This window comes from Acipenser ruthenus, chromosome 4 (genome assembly GCF_902713425.1).
Source record: "Acipenser ruthenus chromosome 4, fAciRut3.2 maternal haplotype, whole genome shotgun sequence".
Taxonomy (NCBI): Eukaryota; Metazoa; Chordata; class Actinopteri; order Acipenseriformes; family Acipenseridae; genus Acipenser; species Acipenser ruthenus.
Window position 1 is genome coordinate 97,511,428 of NC_081192.1, and position 16,063 is coordinate 97,527,490.

General features: G+C 37.5%; 1 protein-coding gene across 1 annotated transcript in view; it reads left to right on the forward strand.

The window, feature by feature from the left end:
- LOC117967562 (MAM and LDL-receptor class A domain-containing protein 1) overlaps positions 1-16,063 on the forward strand; it is a 166,919-nt gene that overhangs the window by 70,061 nt on the left and 80,795 nt on the right. The window contains exons 51-64 of the mRNA XM_059023145.1: positions 649-745; positions 1,386-1,505; positions 2,251-2,397; positions 3,540-3,697; positions 4,505-4,597; positions 5,329-5,533; positions 6,491-6,637; positions 7,282-7,388; positions 7,700-7,873; positions 8,556-8,676; positions 12,262-12,414; positions 12,655-12,760; positions 13,147-13,517; positions 13,812-14,230. Coding sequence (XP_058879128.1) covers positions 649-745; positions 1,386-1,505; positions 2,251-2,397; positions 3,540-3,697; positions 4,505-4,597; positions 5,329-5,533; positions 6,491-6,637; positions 7,282-7,388; positions 7,700-7,873; positions 8,556-8,676; positions 12,262-12,414; positions 12,655-12,760; positions 13,147-13,517; positions 13,812-14,230 — 2,418 coding nt within the window. The remainder of the gene's footprint in view (positions 1-648; positions 746-1,385; positions 1,506-2,250; positions 2,398-3,539; positions 3,698-4,504; positions 4,598-5,328; positions 5,534-6,490; positions 6,638-7,281; positions 7,389-7,699; positions 7,874-8,555; positions 8,677-12,261; positions 12,415-12,654; positions 12,761-13,146; positions 13,518-13,811; positions 14,231-16,063) is intronic.

Below are 16,063 nucleotides of genomic sequence, written 5' to 3' on the forward strand. Positions count from 1 at the left end.
GGAGTTGGACAGGTAATAATCAACGCATAATCAAAGGAACATATTTTTCTGTATATCAAAAAATAATACTCAATTAACTGTTGCTTCTCTGCTTAATTCTGAAAATATTTTATTAAGCATCAGTTATTCTTGGAGGATGGCACTGTGTGTATGTTACTGACAAACCTTGCTGTTGTCGCCCCATCCTCCCCCCCCCCCCCCCCCCACCTCCAAGCACAAACCACCTGTACCACTTTCATACCACACAAATGTGAACACCTTTTGATTTTTTCAGTCTTAACTAACTGTTAAAATAACAGCTAGTGAATGTTCACGTAGTGAAACATAGTAAATAAATATTATAGTACAGAACCAACATGCTTTAAATTGTGTGTGTGCCTTGAAAATCCACAGTTGACTTAGTGTTTCAGAGAAAAAACTGATAAACCATATGTTATCTGGCTGGAAGAACCCATTCCTACTGAATAAACATCATTAAATCTCAAAGTGTACACTATGCAATTGTACTTTGACCAGCTAGTACACATCTAATGATTATTAAAACAACTCATATTTTGGTATTTTAAATTGAACACACCATCCCTAAATGTGTGTTCACCGTGCCTATGATACATGTTTTAATAATTTGGCTCCTATCAAATATTGCAGGTGGTTATTCAAGGAAGAATATTTGCTGTTAACGGGCCATCTGAAACACTGGCCATTGATGATATTTCCTTCAGTAAAGGATGTGTGCCAGCATCTGGTAAGAATTTATCACAAAAGTGTTACCAAATAGAAATCCTTATCCTTGTGGCGTGTAAATAAATCATTTGCATACCTCCACTGAAATAAACAAGCAATGAACCACGAGACTGATAACAGAAAATGATAATGTTGCTAGTGCTAAATAGAGGGAAGAAAAGACACTTAAAAGCCTCAGTATCACTCCTTTAATGCTACATATGAGAAATTGTAACCTTTTCCAGAACTGAACCAATCAGGATCTTTATTTGCCGTCTCAGCTACATTTCAGTACTATATCTGTACTTCCCTACACAGAAGGACTCCTGAGAGCAGGGTAACAAAGCAGAAAATTACCGACAGACTTTCACAGCTATGTTCATTGCCTTATCATTGGTCAGGAACAGTTTTTGGCAAACGCTGGCTGTAGAGAACCATAAAGGTTTCTCATTTGTAGCAACTGTGGAAAAATGTTCAGGGATAGTGGGGGAAAGGAAACAATATGAAATGCTAATATTAATCTTTGAATGGTTGTGAGGACAGTTTTAAAGTAGTACTCCCCTCTGGGTCAGAATAGGACATGAGGAGACCTTTTTTTGTGTGTGTGAAATATGTCAGCTATTTGTAATACCACTTCTAATACCACTGCTTTTAATACGCAGATGCAGCCTTGTCATGCCCTGAAGGGTTTGGTGCATGTAACAGTAAGTGCATTCCCAACATAAAATTCTGCAACTTTATTCACGACTGCCCACCTGACCGAGCTGACGAAGATAGCTGTCGTAAGTGAAAATATATCTATTATGATTTGTATATGCCATACATGAAATTTAGCACTATAAACTTACTTATTTTTATCTTGTAAAGGAAATACATGGGTTGAACCGTTGGACAAAGAAACATTGGAAAAAAACATACCCCCCCCCCCCCCCTCCCCGAACATTTTTAAAAAGTCACACTGTGAGGTGACATGTTTGGATAATAGTATCCTTACTAGAAATGAAAAAATAAGTGATGCAAAAGGAGTTACTTTTTTTGTCTTAAACTCATGAATTAGTTAAAGGGAAATTTAACTTGTATGTAATAAGGACTTTTTTGTGAATAGAACACAGTGTGCCGCCCTATTATTCATTTAAGTTAGTTTTGATTGATTCAATAATGTTTCCTATTCATAAAAGCGATGTTTGTTTCTTTTACAAGTATAGAAATAATGTTTACAAACCTGCTGTATATTTAACATGTACCCCAATTATCATTAATCTTAGGCCACCTAAGACGGTTTCATAGACCCGATTAGACATGCTGTTAGGTGTGGGATGTGGGTCTGTGAAACCAGCTGTAAATAAAGCTGTTTAAATTGGGCCCAGTCAGCTCAATACAAAATAATAGACTATTGTTCAATGGTAAAACGTAAACATTGTTTTATGTTGCAGTTTGAGTTAAAAGAATAATTGAGCTTGTGTAGGAGTCAATGCAATTACATGTACATTCTTTACACAATCTGAACATGTCTCTATTGTACTGCAGCTGATGTCTGTGATTTTGAGTCTGACCAATGTGGTTGGAATTCTGAGGAGCCAACAGAACAAATTTCATGGCAACGTATGAAAGCCGGCGACAGTGCTGTGGATGGGACTGCGCCACTGAAGGATCACAGCCTCAACTCCACTGAAGGTGCTGCTGAATTAATGCATGTGCTGCTTCACATATTTATTTTATTATTATTAGTTTGTATTCACATTTTTACTTAATTACTGCTGAGATACGCCTGTTGTATTATTATCTTCTGTAAATGGACTATCAGCTACAGTACCTAACTAACTGTGGTGATTTCAAAAGGTGTCTGTGGGATAAAAAAAAAAAAAACCTATACTCTAATAAGTTAATAGTGGCTAAACCTTCATTGTGTTGGATTTTTACTAATATGATAATGAGTTCTTATGTTCTGTAATAATTATTCCATGTATGTTTTTATTGAAATTTATATGCAACACATAGTACAATTTATATAGTATTTCAACATTCATCAAATGATATTCTGCCGCGACATATCAGATTAATTATAACATTATTAAGAGATACTTAAGATAAGATAACAACATATCAGTATACCACAAAGAAATAGACCATCACTCAGTGAAAGGTTCCTGTCCTTTTTACCAACAATTTATATTAATCATCATAGTCTATAATTGTAGGGATGAGATATATATATAAGACAACATAAGCATATTAGTTTATAAATTGATAGCTTAATACAGAACTCGAGTAATATTTACCACATCTGGACGAACCCCCTTGCCAAATTAGCATGGTGATTATTGGTTGTGAGGAAACGCAATGAACTACTCTTCAGTTCTGATTGATATAGGCTCTGTTGCAGCTTAGTGTGATGCTGCTTAGGGTGTGGTTACATTCAGGGATTGACATGCTCGTTCTTTTCAACAGCCTTTTCTGGCTTCTCTGACCTAATTCCCTCCCCCATCTGTAAACACATTCTCAGCACACAGGACCCCACAAAAACTGGTTATACAAAGCAGAGGTTTTACAAATGAATAACTGTAACAATGTGTTTTCAAATACAAACACACACACACACACATTATACAAAATAAATCTTATATAGGAAATGTATCTTATTCAAACACTTTAAAAGACAGAGATTATAGACAGTCATAGATTACTGTTAGAAATATAGAAAATGAAGCTTATTCCAACAGTTGTAGAGCTCACATTTTCACGAGGCAGTTTTTATATTTTGTTGCAGCTTATATTTTGTGCTGACTGACATTATGCATATTTTGTTTTGTTTACAGGTCATTACATAGGGGTTGGAGTTAATAACATCACTTATAACACAACCACATTCTTAAAAAGCTCCATATATCATAGCTCGGGACTAAACTGCAGCTTTCACTTTTACTACAATATTGCAGGATGCAGTATATTAAGTGTATGGCTTCATACAGCAGAGGTGAGGCAAACTATGTGTGTGATTGCACAATGTTTTTTTATATCATTTTATAAGAAGAGCCTTCTTCCAGTTTGTTATATTAAACTTTGCCTGTAATACACTTGTTTACCCTTATAAAGTAAGAAGAATATAAATGTATGTAGTATTGCACAATTAAAGAACACAGACACAAATGTCATTTTTTATTAGTATTTTTTTTTTTTACCCACCTCTTATTTGTTTTTAATATTCACAGCCAATCAAAATAGTTGAGTTCTGTTGCTCTTTACAACCGAGATTGTTTCTGATTTTAATTGGCTACCTACCATACTGCTTGCAAGCACTTGTTGTTTTGCCATGTGCATCTGGTTCCTGTTTTTTGATTACTCATGTGACACTGTGACCTTTCAACTCTTGTTGGCACTACCTGTGAAAACTAGAGTTAGCTGACAAGATTCTGAGTTTTTTTTAACTTATGATCCCATTGCTTTTCAATAGGGTTCTGTATATTGGTTCTATCTGATTTTCTACCAAGTTTCAGGTTGATAATATACTGTTATTGTGGTAAAGTTGTCCGTGGTGAAAATACATTTGTTGCTATATGTCCTTTTAAGTATGGTATAGGCAGATACTGTATGCTAATACATAGAGAAGCATGGTAAACTTCAAACTTATCATTCAAAACAGAAAACTTGTATAAAGGCAGGGGTAGTGATTTACTGGCAGTAACACCTAGACGGGTTTTACGGAAGCAATAAAGAATAAAGAGTAAAGAATCACTGTCCTCATAAACATTGTTTATCATTTCCATTTTCTACACCCTAACAGGAAGCTCAGCTATTGTTTAAAACGCACAGTGCTACCCAGAATCAGTGGCTTGGTAAAGAGGTGAAGTTTCCCACATGCCTTCAAGAGTTTCAGGTACAGTAATGCCATATGGCTACACCCACATTGTCACTGTGTTACAGATTGGTTATATAAAGAGGCTAAACCATTCTGCTTTTACACGTGCACATTTCAGTCTGCCCATTCTAAGATCCTAGCCTCCTGTTACGCTATTATGAGGTGATTATAATGGCTGCAGATACCAGAATACATGATTCTAGTTTCATCCTAATATTTGGCAGTCAGTCATCTCTGATCCCAATTTCCTTAGTGGCTTCAGAGAGGAAAGACACTTATCTAAAACAGGTGTGGAAAGAAAAGAATACCAATGAAGCTCACATCCCAGAGGAAATTGGATAGTGGGGAGGAGGGGGTGCATTCCAAAATAATAGCAGCAGGAGGCCACTGGGAAAAATAGTCAAGTGGAAAGAAAAGAGAAGGGAAAACAGCCAGAGGAGCAGGTTTTATTTTTTTTATTTTTTTACAAGCTAAAATCTAAAAAACAGGTTGCTAAAAGCAGACTGAGTATCTATTGGGAGGAACAGATAATCAGGTAACAATTAAAAAAAAAATTAAATCTGGAATGGAGATTGGCGAACCGTAGCCAAATCCCCCCCAGCCCCCCCCCCCGCCCCTCCCCCCCCCCAAAAAAAAACACCACAAGAAAAAACAGTATTTTCTAATTTCAAAATTGACAATATGTGAATCATTTTGTTATGCAATGTCCTGGTGGTTTTCAAACTGGAGTGTGTTATTTTCCTCTGCAGATTGTTTTTGAAGGGGCTATTCAAAGCCCCACTGGATTCCTAGCACTGGATAGTTTTAAATTCTCTAACTGTGGAGTAATGGAAGTGCCAGTCTGTCCTGTGGAAATGTTTGCCTGCAGGACTGGCTCCTGCATCCCTAATAGTTCAGTGTGTGATTACCAGGTAGACTGCTGTGATGGAGCTGATGAAGAGCCACAAACTTGCTGTAGGTTTCTGAGATGGGTCCTTATATATATAAATGCTAAAAGCAACATGTATTTTAAACACTGTTACTTTAGATAAACATAAAGTGTTTTTCAGACCTGGTGTCCCACACATACAGGGTGTCCAAAAAGTATGTTATGCCGGTTAGGACATTCTCTCTGGCAGCCACACACCATTGACTCTCTGCACTACACATCAAAATGATCTGATTTCATTAATCTTTGCTTAAAAACATTTCACACATGGAAAAAAATAGAGAACCAATATTAACTAATATGGAATCCTGAAAATACTCAAATATATATTTTTTATACATTCATTGTCATAAAGTTTACTGTAGGACACTTTTGCCTCATTAGTTTGGACATTAACTGTATTTGGTTGTCTGTAATCAGGATGAGAGTGTTCCTTTTTGTTTAATAAAGCTACCTAATACCCTGAGTGTCACTATAAACTTAAGCACAGATAACTGCTTGTCAATAAGCCATACAGACCAGTTAATAAGGCTGGTTCTGATAAACTGACATTTGCATCAAGGGCTTCATGAAGTTGGAAGAAGTATCTGAACACAGTAAGTTATCCACTAGCGTAAGGTATTTTAAGATTTGCTAACTAGCATATGTGGGTGTAAATTCATGCTGTTATTGAATCTGTAATGTATGCGCCTGGATCCTGCTGCTTCTGTCTATATTGTCTACCTGCATACTCTTGAAAATTAGTTTCTCCTTGTATACCATTCAAAGACATACAAAACATAGAAAAATAAGGCATTATCTATACAGAAAGATCCCAGCGAAGATTGCAGTTCAGGAAACAGTTTTGGGGAAAAAAGGGATTTTTATTGAAAAAGCATCAAACAAGGAAAGTAAAAAAGGTTAAAGAAAGGGTGCGTTGCATCTGAAAAGATTATTGTTGCTTTATTAAATATTAAAGGATTTTATGTTTTTATTTTTTTAAGCCAACTACACCATGTGCAATTTTGAATGCAATTTGTGCAGCTGGGAACAGTTAAGCTCAGATAATGCAAACTGGATAAGACAAGAAGGGCAGCCATCTACCCAACCAGGGATTCCCCACACAGACCACACTACCGGTGCACACAACGGTTAGTAAACTCTACAGAGATGATTTATTTATTTCAAGGGGTACCAAAGGTAAAATGATCTAATTGTTTTTAATTTTATTTTTGGAAAGAAGCAAACTCAATTTTAATGTTAGAAAACAATGTAAATAAATGTACCAAATGACAGGAGGGGACCTTTTATTATATTAGTTGTTTGGTTCTTATATTGTTCTGGTTCTCATAGTAATTAATTAAGAACTTTTAAATTATGCCCCCTGGGTTTTACATTTTGTTCGCATGTTCACTTTTTTTTTTTTTTTTTTTTACTGCAGTATTAAGTAAAAGTCTACCTGTTCCAAATGGAAATGATGTGTTACAGAATAAACAACAATCACAATAAAATTGAGTACATGTCAACATACAGGGGATTAATACTACATGTGTACTGGCAGGAAACAATAAATAATGATGAGAGAAAAAACTTTTATGTGTAATAGTGGTAATTGCCCAGGGGGAGGAGTTTACTTTTCAAAAATGGCGCCCATGAGGGGCCTGATTTATAAAAGCATGGTGTTCTTTGTCAACTGCTTTCCTGTCTCAAAAATGAACAGGATGAAATATAATAATCAGGAGACAGACTTTAATTTAAATGGGAGAATAATTATTTTTTTTCCCTTTCCTTTTAGGATCATTTCTCTATCTAACTGCAAACACACAGTCTGACCCGGAGGTTTTAGCTCAGCTTGGCAGCCCTGTTATACAGAAACAGTCCCTGACGTCACCTATTTGCAAGGTAGATTTAACAAGAAGAAAAATACATTTAAAACTGACAAGCTGCAGTTACTTAAGCTTTTCAGTTGAAATATTTTATTTATGTTTTCAATCACCTATTTTTGGCAGGCTCCCTGACAATGGGGAGGAATGGAGACACTTGTATGTACGACTTATCTATTATGCCTGTATAAAATAAATACTAAAGGAAATGTGATTTGGTTGCTGCACAAGTTTACTGTACATCTTTTGTTTTTGAAAAACACTCTACATAGCTGGATACATCTGTCTTTGTTCAGACTAATAAAAATGAACTTACTGTACGTTTATCAGGTGAGGTTTTGGTATCAGCTGTCTGAAGGAGCTAAACTGGTGATCTTCACAAGGACAGCACTGGGTGGTGATTTAAGGATGACAGATGACATCATAAACCGTACATCCAACATATGGGAAAAGGCTGAAATAACCATAGAACCGACTGCCATGGAAACACTGATTCCCTTTCAGGTAACTTGGAATTAGGTATTGACTATATGAGCAAGCAGTGCAGTGAACAAACGCAAGTTGTTTCCATGTTAATGCTTTTCAAATTTTAAAAAATACTTTTGTAAGCCAAATGTGTTCAATGTGTCACTGAAAGAACTGATTGCTGAGGCTTAAGGTCAGGAAAACAGCCAGCACCACTGATTACCCCTACCGAAAGCCTACTTAAGCAAGTCTTTGTAAATGTCACTAGTGGGGCCCTCAATCAGTCTCTCAAGGCACAACTTGATCTCCCTGTCTCTTCCTGTCAAATTACGTCCTCCAGTCCCTTTTAGGAAGCTAGTGATCACAGGAAAGTGTTTATTAGTAAACTGGCCTTCCAGTCAAGGCCAATGGCTTCATCCAAACTAACCTCTTACTTGCCAAACCTGTCTGTCACCAAAGAGCTTGTGATAAGACAGTCAGTGTGCTGTTCAATGCATTTTTCACTGTGTAAAACAAAGCAATTGGTTATCAAATCTCACGTCTTGTGAAAGTGCTATTTATCTTCATCTTATGAAGATCAGTCATTTGCATGTGACCTGTTTGGTTAGAAGTTTTATTTTATTTAATTGACTTAGTGTACTGCTTTCTTAAAATATGAACACTTTCATCAACATTTGAAAACGTCTACTACGTACTAAATGTGTTTCCTTCTTTTAAACAGATTATTCTTCAAGCCTCTGTTTCATTAGGCAATGCTTCTGTTGCGATAGATGACATAAGTATAACCCCAGCGTGCACTACTGCAGAAGCGTTGCTCCCTGATACCACAACTAAACATAAAGGCAAGTGTGACCTACACATTTTAGCTGAGAGTTGATAGTTTCCAGCACTGACATTATTAATAAATGCTGCATTTGCTTGCAGAATTTCCAATAGCATACCTTTTACTCAGTAAAGCCTCCTTTTCAAAAACAAAGTACATCTAAATCATGGTGTGATCAGTTGTGTCTTCATTAGTACAAATGCTAGTTACACATAAGGCTAAAACTAACTGTGTGTGGCGGGGTACCCCCGCCCCTGTGCGTATTTTGTGTTTTATGTAGGGTTTTGTTGTTCATATGTTTGTATGTAGTGGTGCACGGAGTTTGGGTTATGTAACACGGATGATTTAAAATGTATATTTGTATGTGGGCACAAGGATTGCACAAATTAGTTCATGTGCAGACTGTGCCAGGATTCAAGTAAATGATTAATTTGCAAGCAAGCCCTGGCACAGCTGTAGATAAAAGGAGCATGACTCTTTCACGCAGGGTTGGCGTGTTCAGAGGTGGAACGAAAGTCAGGAGGTAAAGAGAAAGAATAAATAATAAGAAAACAATTGCTACGTGTGCTGGGTATACACCAGCACGATACTTTCTTGTTTTGTTCCGTGTCTGTTTGTCAGTCTGTTTCGGCCATCATGCCGCTTTGTTTTGTTAAAACTGTTTATTTGTTTATTATTAAACGTGCAGCAGCGCCTTCACTCACCACACTGTCCATTATCCTTCCTGGCCCGACGTCACCACAGGTCATCCTGGTCACACAGTGCAAATCAGTTTGGCATATTATATGAAACAGATGCATGCTTTGGTCTGAAATACAGTGATTTATTTACCATATTTGTTTCCAGTACCAACTTACTGCTGGGCAGTACCTTCATGAACTGTAATTACTTACATACCTGCTTTGCCTGTTAATAAAACTACTGCCATATAGCTCAAAACAGAAAACCCCTTTGCCAGACTCTGGTTACTTAGCTTTTCCTGCCTGTGCTTTTGTTGTCCATATAGATTTTCTCCAATAGACAGAAGTCAGCATAGTGCTCCTAGTTTTAGTTTAAATGAACAGAGGCAGAATGAATTTAAATATTTCCAAATAGACATTATTAAAGTCAGAAACCACTTCTCTTAGGGGGCTCCAGAGTGGCGCATCCAGTAAAGGCGCTCCGCGCGGAGTGCAGGATATGCCCTATAGCCTGGAGATCGCAGGTTCGAATCCAGGCTATGTCATAGCTGACCGTGACCGGGAGTTCCTAGGGGGCGGCGCACAATTGGCTGAGCGCTGCCCGGGTAGGGAGGGCTTAGGTCGGCAGGGGAATCCACGGCTCGCAGCGCATCAGCGACCCCTGTGGTTGATAGGGCGCCTGTGGCTCTGCAGCGGAGCCGCCAGATCTGTGTTGTCCTCCGGCACTATAGGTCTGGTGGCATTGCTGTGGATCTGCAGTGCGAAAAATGACGGCTTGGCAGGAGCATGTTTCGGAGGACGCGTGTTCCAGCCTCCGTTTCCCGAGTCGGGGATACAGATAATAATTGGGCATGCTAAATTGCGGTGAAAAAAAAATAAAAATCGGGGTAAAATAATTGGCGACGACTAAATTAAAAAAAAAAAAAAAAGAAACCACTTCTCTTTGATATTTTATTCAGAAGAAGTGTTTGTCAATCATTTTCTTTTGTTCTTATGGAGATTCATCAGTAGTTCTGTTGAGATGTACTGTATATTTAAAAATATGATTTTGTTGCTAATGATTTATGTCCAAATATTACATTTTAAAATGTCACCATTTATAAATACTAATTTCTATTTTTTTTTATTAGTACTCTTGTTCTATGTAGAACAAGCTTACCAAGTGATGGTAATTGCATGTAGTTAGACAGTAACTATACATGTAGCTTTGTAGTTACCACTTTTAACTGTTTTAATGGCTATGATGTTATGTGATTCCTGGTAATTATTGCCTGGTTAAAGCAATAATTACTGATGATAAATTGTAGTTTATTCTAATTAATGTCATATTGGATATGTAGTAGTGTCAGAAGTAAACTTCCCAGTGTTCCCCCTACTGCTTCAGGACAGCTTCCAATACTGACTGTCATTTTGTTTTTCATCAGATTACGGCCAGATTGTGTTTCTCACAAAGAATTTACCAAACCAGATCGGCCTGGCAGTTGACAACAGCGGCAAGGCTTTTACTGCAAATGTCACTGACAACATTGCTTCAGTTTTTAACCTTTATTCTCCTGGTCTGTATCAGAATATCTCTGAGACTGTCTCTTTTAAATCAGCGCTGAATGACTCTTACTATCTTCAGCATTCCAGGAATGAACTTGGTAGGGAAGTGGAATTATTTATCAAACAGATTCAATCTAGCAATAAAGATACAGCTCCAGCTTCATTTTGGTTGGCAAAAAACAAATGGTTCCCAGGGTTTGATGCTCTGGAAGCAGTAAGCCTTCCAGGTTATTACATTCGCCATGCTGGTAGCAGGATCTCTGTGGCGATGGATGATGGAACTGGGACCTTTAAAGAAGACGCCAGCTGGAAACTAAGAGCAGGTTGATGTCATTTTTATTGCTTGAATAACATATTCTGATATGTGCTTTGTCTGTTTGTATTTAAATCCATGTGTGCACTGATATGTATTTGGTGATATCAAAGCTTCCTGTCCATTAGTCTTCAGTAAGTTTTTTTTTGTGTGTGTGTATGTGTGTGTGTGTGTATTTCAGTTTAATTCAGTTTTATGAAATGCTTCACCAAATTGTTTTTCTTCTTTGAAAATAGTGAATATTTCCACTACAGCACCACCCACACCTCAGTGCCCACCAACATTCCTTCCATGTGATACTGGGGAATGTATTCCTGCAAAGAAATTCTGTGATTTTACTGCAGACTGCCCCAGTGGAGAAGATGAAGCTGATTGTGGTAAGCAACAGCCTAAGGTATTGCAGAGGGAAATGAGATAAGGTAAAATTATTTATGAAAAAGTCTTGCAAATTCTTTTCTCACCTTAAGCTAGAGTGTCTACAATTATTTTTCATGTCAAGGTCAATGCGACCAGGTTTAATATCCTAACAGGTAATGATTTAGAGAATGAGCTTGGGCCTCCAAGGGAAGAAAAGGCATTAGTGTTGGAATAATGTCACAATGTGCTATACTAGGAGTTACTATCCCCCCCTCCTTATCCCTTTGATTTTCTATTTATAACTCACACAACAAAATTATTTCATCACTGTTTACTGTGAACAAAAAAAACAAACAAAAAAAAACAGCAACTGAATATAAAATTGCTACATATTTTCTGTAATTTATTAGAAAGCAAGCTGAAAGACTGTTTAAATATATTCCAGAGAATAGTACTCAAAATTGTCACCTGGATGAATTATTTAGTGGTCATTTAGCAGACGCTTTTATCCAAAGCAACTTACTGAGACTAGGGGGTGAACTATACATCACAACTGCTGCTGCAGAGTCATTTACAGTAGGACATTGGTTTTACGTCTCATCCGAAGGACAGGATAGGACCATGATAAACAAAACATCTCTTGATACAAAGAAAATAAGACCTAATTCTAGACAATCATTTGCTTTACTGTTGTGTTTGCTTTTCTCAGCTGCTACGTGTGATTTTGAAGCGGATGCGTGTGGCTGGTATGAGAATGTTCCAGGGGATGGGTTTGATTGGAGAAGGAGCTCACAAATCACTGTTCCTCCTGAGTACCAGAGTCAGGCTCCTCCACAGGACCATAGCACAAATACAACAGAGGGTATGTGGGCCACAGCAGGAGAAAGCAAATATCTTGACATTACAATTTCTTCTTCAAGATGACATTCTATAAAATAACTTTTTTTCTGACTGAAGACAATTACTTAAAGAAAATAACTTTTTTATTAAAAATAAAGATGTATGAATTAGTTCCGAATGATTTTCCATGTTTTTATTTGTTATTGTTTGATAAATACATGCAAACTGTAGATTTATATATATTTTTTAAATATCTTTTTAGGACATTTCATGTTTGCTCTGAAAAACAGCAGCCGCTTTTCACAGATAGCTGAGCTGAGGAGTCCCAGGTTCAGCCAATCTGCAACGGGCTGTACAATGTCGTTTTGGTATTGTTACTGTATTTATTATTACATTTTTTATTGCAGTAGTGATATACTTATTAATCCAAATCGTCATTAGCACATTTATTTTCAGTAAGAAAAACTGCATCCAAAGAGATACAAGCAAAGTAACATAAACAGAAATAGCGAACTGAAACATTGACTTTTGGGGCTTGTAAGGAGTATTGGTTTGTTTCTTATTAATTTTCAAATAGTGTGGTGTTTTTCCTTTTCAGAAAAATGCACAAATGACAAATAGCTTTGTCAGTCTAGCATTTTGTCTGCAATTCTCATTTTTAAAAGGGACGTTTTTACTCATTTAATGTTGCCTTGTACACTGTGTAATACCAAAGTAATTTGAGTGTATATTAATTTATTTAATGGTGTTCCAGGCATTATAATTATGGCCAGGCTGTTGGAGCAGCTGACATGAATTTACGAGTAGAGGGTGAGAATTGCAGCACCACTGTCATATGGAGGACTTTATACAATCAAGGAGACCAGTGGTTGCAGGCAGTTATACAGCTTGGTCGTCTTACTCAGCCTTTTCACTTCACCCTGACGAAAGTCAGCCTCGGCGTTTTTGATGGAGTGTCAGCACTGGATGACATCTATTTTGAAAACTGCTCCCTTCCCCCACCCGCGGCAAGCTGTGAAGGCAGAGACAAGTTCCATTGTCGAGATACAAAGGCCTGCATTGACCGGCTACTTGTGTGTGACCTCGTAGATGACTGTGGTGATGGATCTGATGAAGACCACTGCTGTAAGTGAATACACTGTTATATCAATAGGAGTGACTGGGCCTATAATTTAAAACCATTTTTGTTTCTGGGATTTTTGTTGTGTCAGGTGTATATCTGGTCAGCTACAATGGAACATTTGTAAAATATAGCAAGGATCACTGAAAACACTTTAATTGATTATAAATGTATAAAATGATAGTGAAAAGTGGTTACAATATTACAAATGGATCTCTTTCTTGATTTTGTAGAGTAAATTAAAAAGTTTTTGACAGTCTTGTCCCTAATCTTTCAAACGTTTAAAATTGTTATGACAGTGATGGATCTGCAGTGCAACTTTGAAAACGGGCTTTGTAGCTGGACACAGGATACTGCTGATAGCTTTGACTGGACTCGAATCCAGGGCCCCACCCCAACATCAAAGACAGGGCCTTGGAAAGATCACACTCTGGGAACTGTGAATGGATACTATCTCTACATAGAGGCATCAGACCGGAATTTCCAAGACACAGCTGTGCTGCTCAGCCAAACCTTTAATTCCACCATATTAAATGACAAGAAGCCATGCATCTTCCGCTTTTACTATCACATGTTTGGGCAGCATATTTATAAACTGTCTGTATACAAAAGGTCTTCTACCGAAACCAAAGGAGAATTGCTCTGGATCAAATATGGGGAACAAAGCAACATCTGGTTAAGAGAAACCCTGTATCTCACCAGCCACCAACCCTTCCAGGTAACACACTATTGTGTTTTCATCTTTGTGCTTTTGATGGAAAATATATCCTTGCTCTACAATTAATTCAATTGAGATAAGATGCCAATTACTTTGGAGATAACAGGTAGTGTAGATAGTCAGGGCAGTGTGTTTGTTCACTTTGTGTGGAACTGCAGATTGGTTCACAGCTCCAAGCATAAGTATATGCAAACCTGCCTGATATATGCAATAAAGAATAGAGAACAACAATACCTAGCTATTTGTCTCTCATTAATTTACTAAAAATGATGTCTTTACAGTGATGTCTTACAGACAGGCTTCCAGAAGTTAAAGGGAAGAGAGGCTGGTGATTTAGCCACCTAGCTTACCTATATTAACCTTTGCAAACTATGAAAATTCTACCCTTCTGAGGTCCGACTGACATGACTTGATTTCAGGGCTTGCAAATATTTACCTGAAGTATACAATATCATACCTTTCTAAAACGCTGAGGGTCTGAAAATTATTAAGGAAACCATGTTTTCACTCTATGATGAAGTATACCCTACGATTATGTGTGAACATAAAAAAATAAATAACATGAACTTCAAAATCAATTTTTCTTTAGAAATGTCCTCATAAGTGTAATTTAATGACCTCCTACCTAACAATTGTAACATTACCAGTAGTAGCCACAACACTCTAGGCACTAGGATCAGAAATAATTTCTAAATACCGATGTATGGTTTTGATATCACACAAAATTGTTTGACGGGTCTGCAGGCCCATTTAATTCAGATTCTTTAGTAGAATCGGTGTGAAGAAATGTGTCCTCCGAGAGATCTTCTTCTCCTTCTGTCATTCCATTCTGTAAAATAATCTTCTTTCTTTCGGGTTGGTAAGCATTCTTGGTTATGCAGAGAGATGCTCTCTGGTAATTTATGCGCTTTGAAGCTATAGTACGGTAATCGAAACCATATCTGAAATGTTACACCGCATATGTGGCAGGCCTGAGGTTCTGCACTTGGGGGAAAAAGTGTGTTTTTGTTATTTTTAGTTTGTGGGGTTTGGTGATTGTAAATAGAGTGTAAATATTTACTAGAGAGCCAGAAGCTCTTGTAAATAGAGTGCAAATACTTATTAGAAGCTCTTGTAAATAGAGTGTAAATACTTACTAGAGAGCCAGAAGCTCCGCCTGCGATACGCCGCCAGCTGAGTTTGTTTAGATGGAATCGTAGCCGGTGATTGGACGGCTGTACTTCCTTGACTGGCTGCTTGGCTCATCCCTCGCGATAAAAGGGGTCAGTTAACACACCTCAGGGCTGATACAAGGCCATGAGTTATGGACCAAGAACAACAACAAATTGTAAAAGCCGAAATCCTACGATCACTGTGTGTTTTATCTGGGATCAAAGCTTGTGAAGAGAAAGCCAAAACCCTGACCACCATGTGTGGAAACGGGATTGGAGTTTTCATTATTATAAAGCAACAGGTATTTGTGTAGGAATCTGAAATCCCACCCAGTATAGGAGTGTGTGTTAGCTGGATACCCATTTGTTAGCAGAGTAGTGCTCGCTATATTCACGGCACCCTTTGTAGTTTTTCTTTTGCCCTTTGTACATTTTCCACTACTAGCGTTTACGCGGCTGTTCATGTGTTTTGTGTAAATAAATCCTGCACACTTGAGCAGCCTTGTCAACGTCACCTCCATATCTCTCTCCAATCTGTCAGCGGATAATCCTCACCCCCTATCGCAGCGTAAAAAGTATCTGTCGGCTTGGGACATGTTGGTTTCTGAACATTTTGGGCAATGTAGCATGTTTTCAGGTAGTTTTGATTGACAAATCTCCCGTCAAAAAACAAAAAACCTGT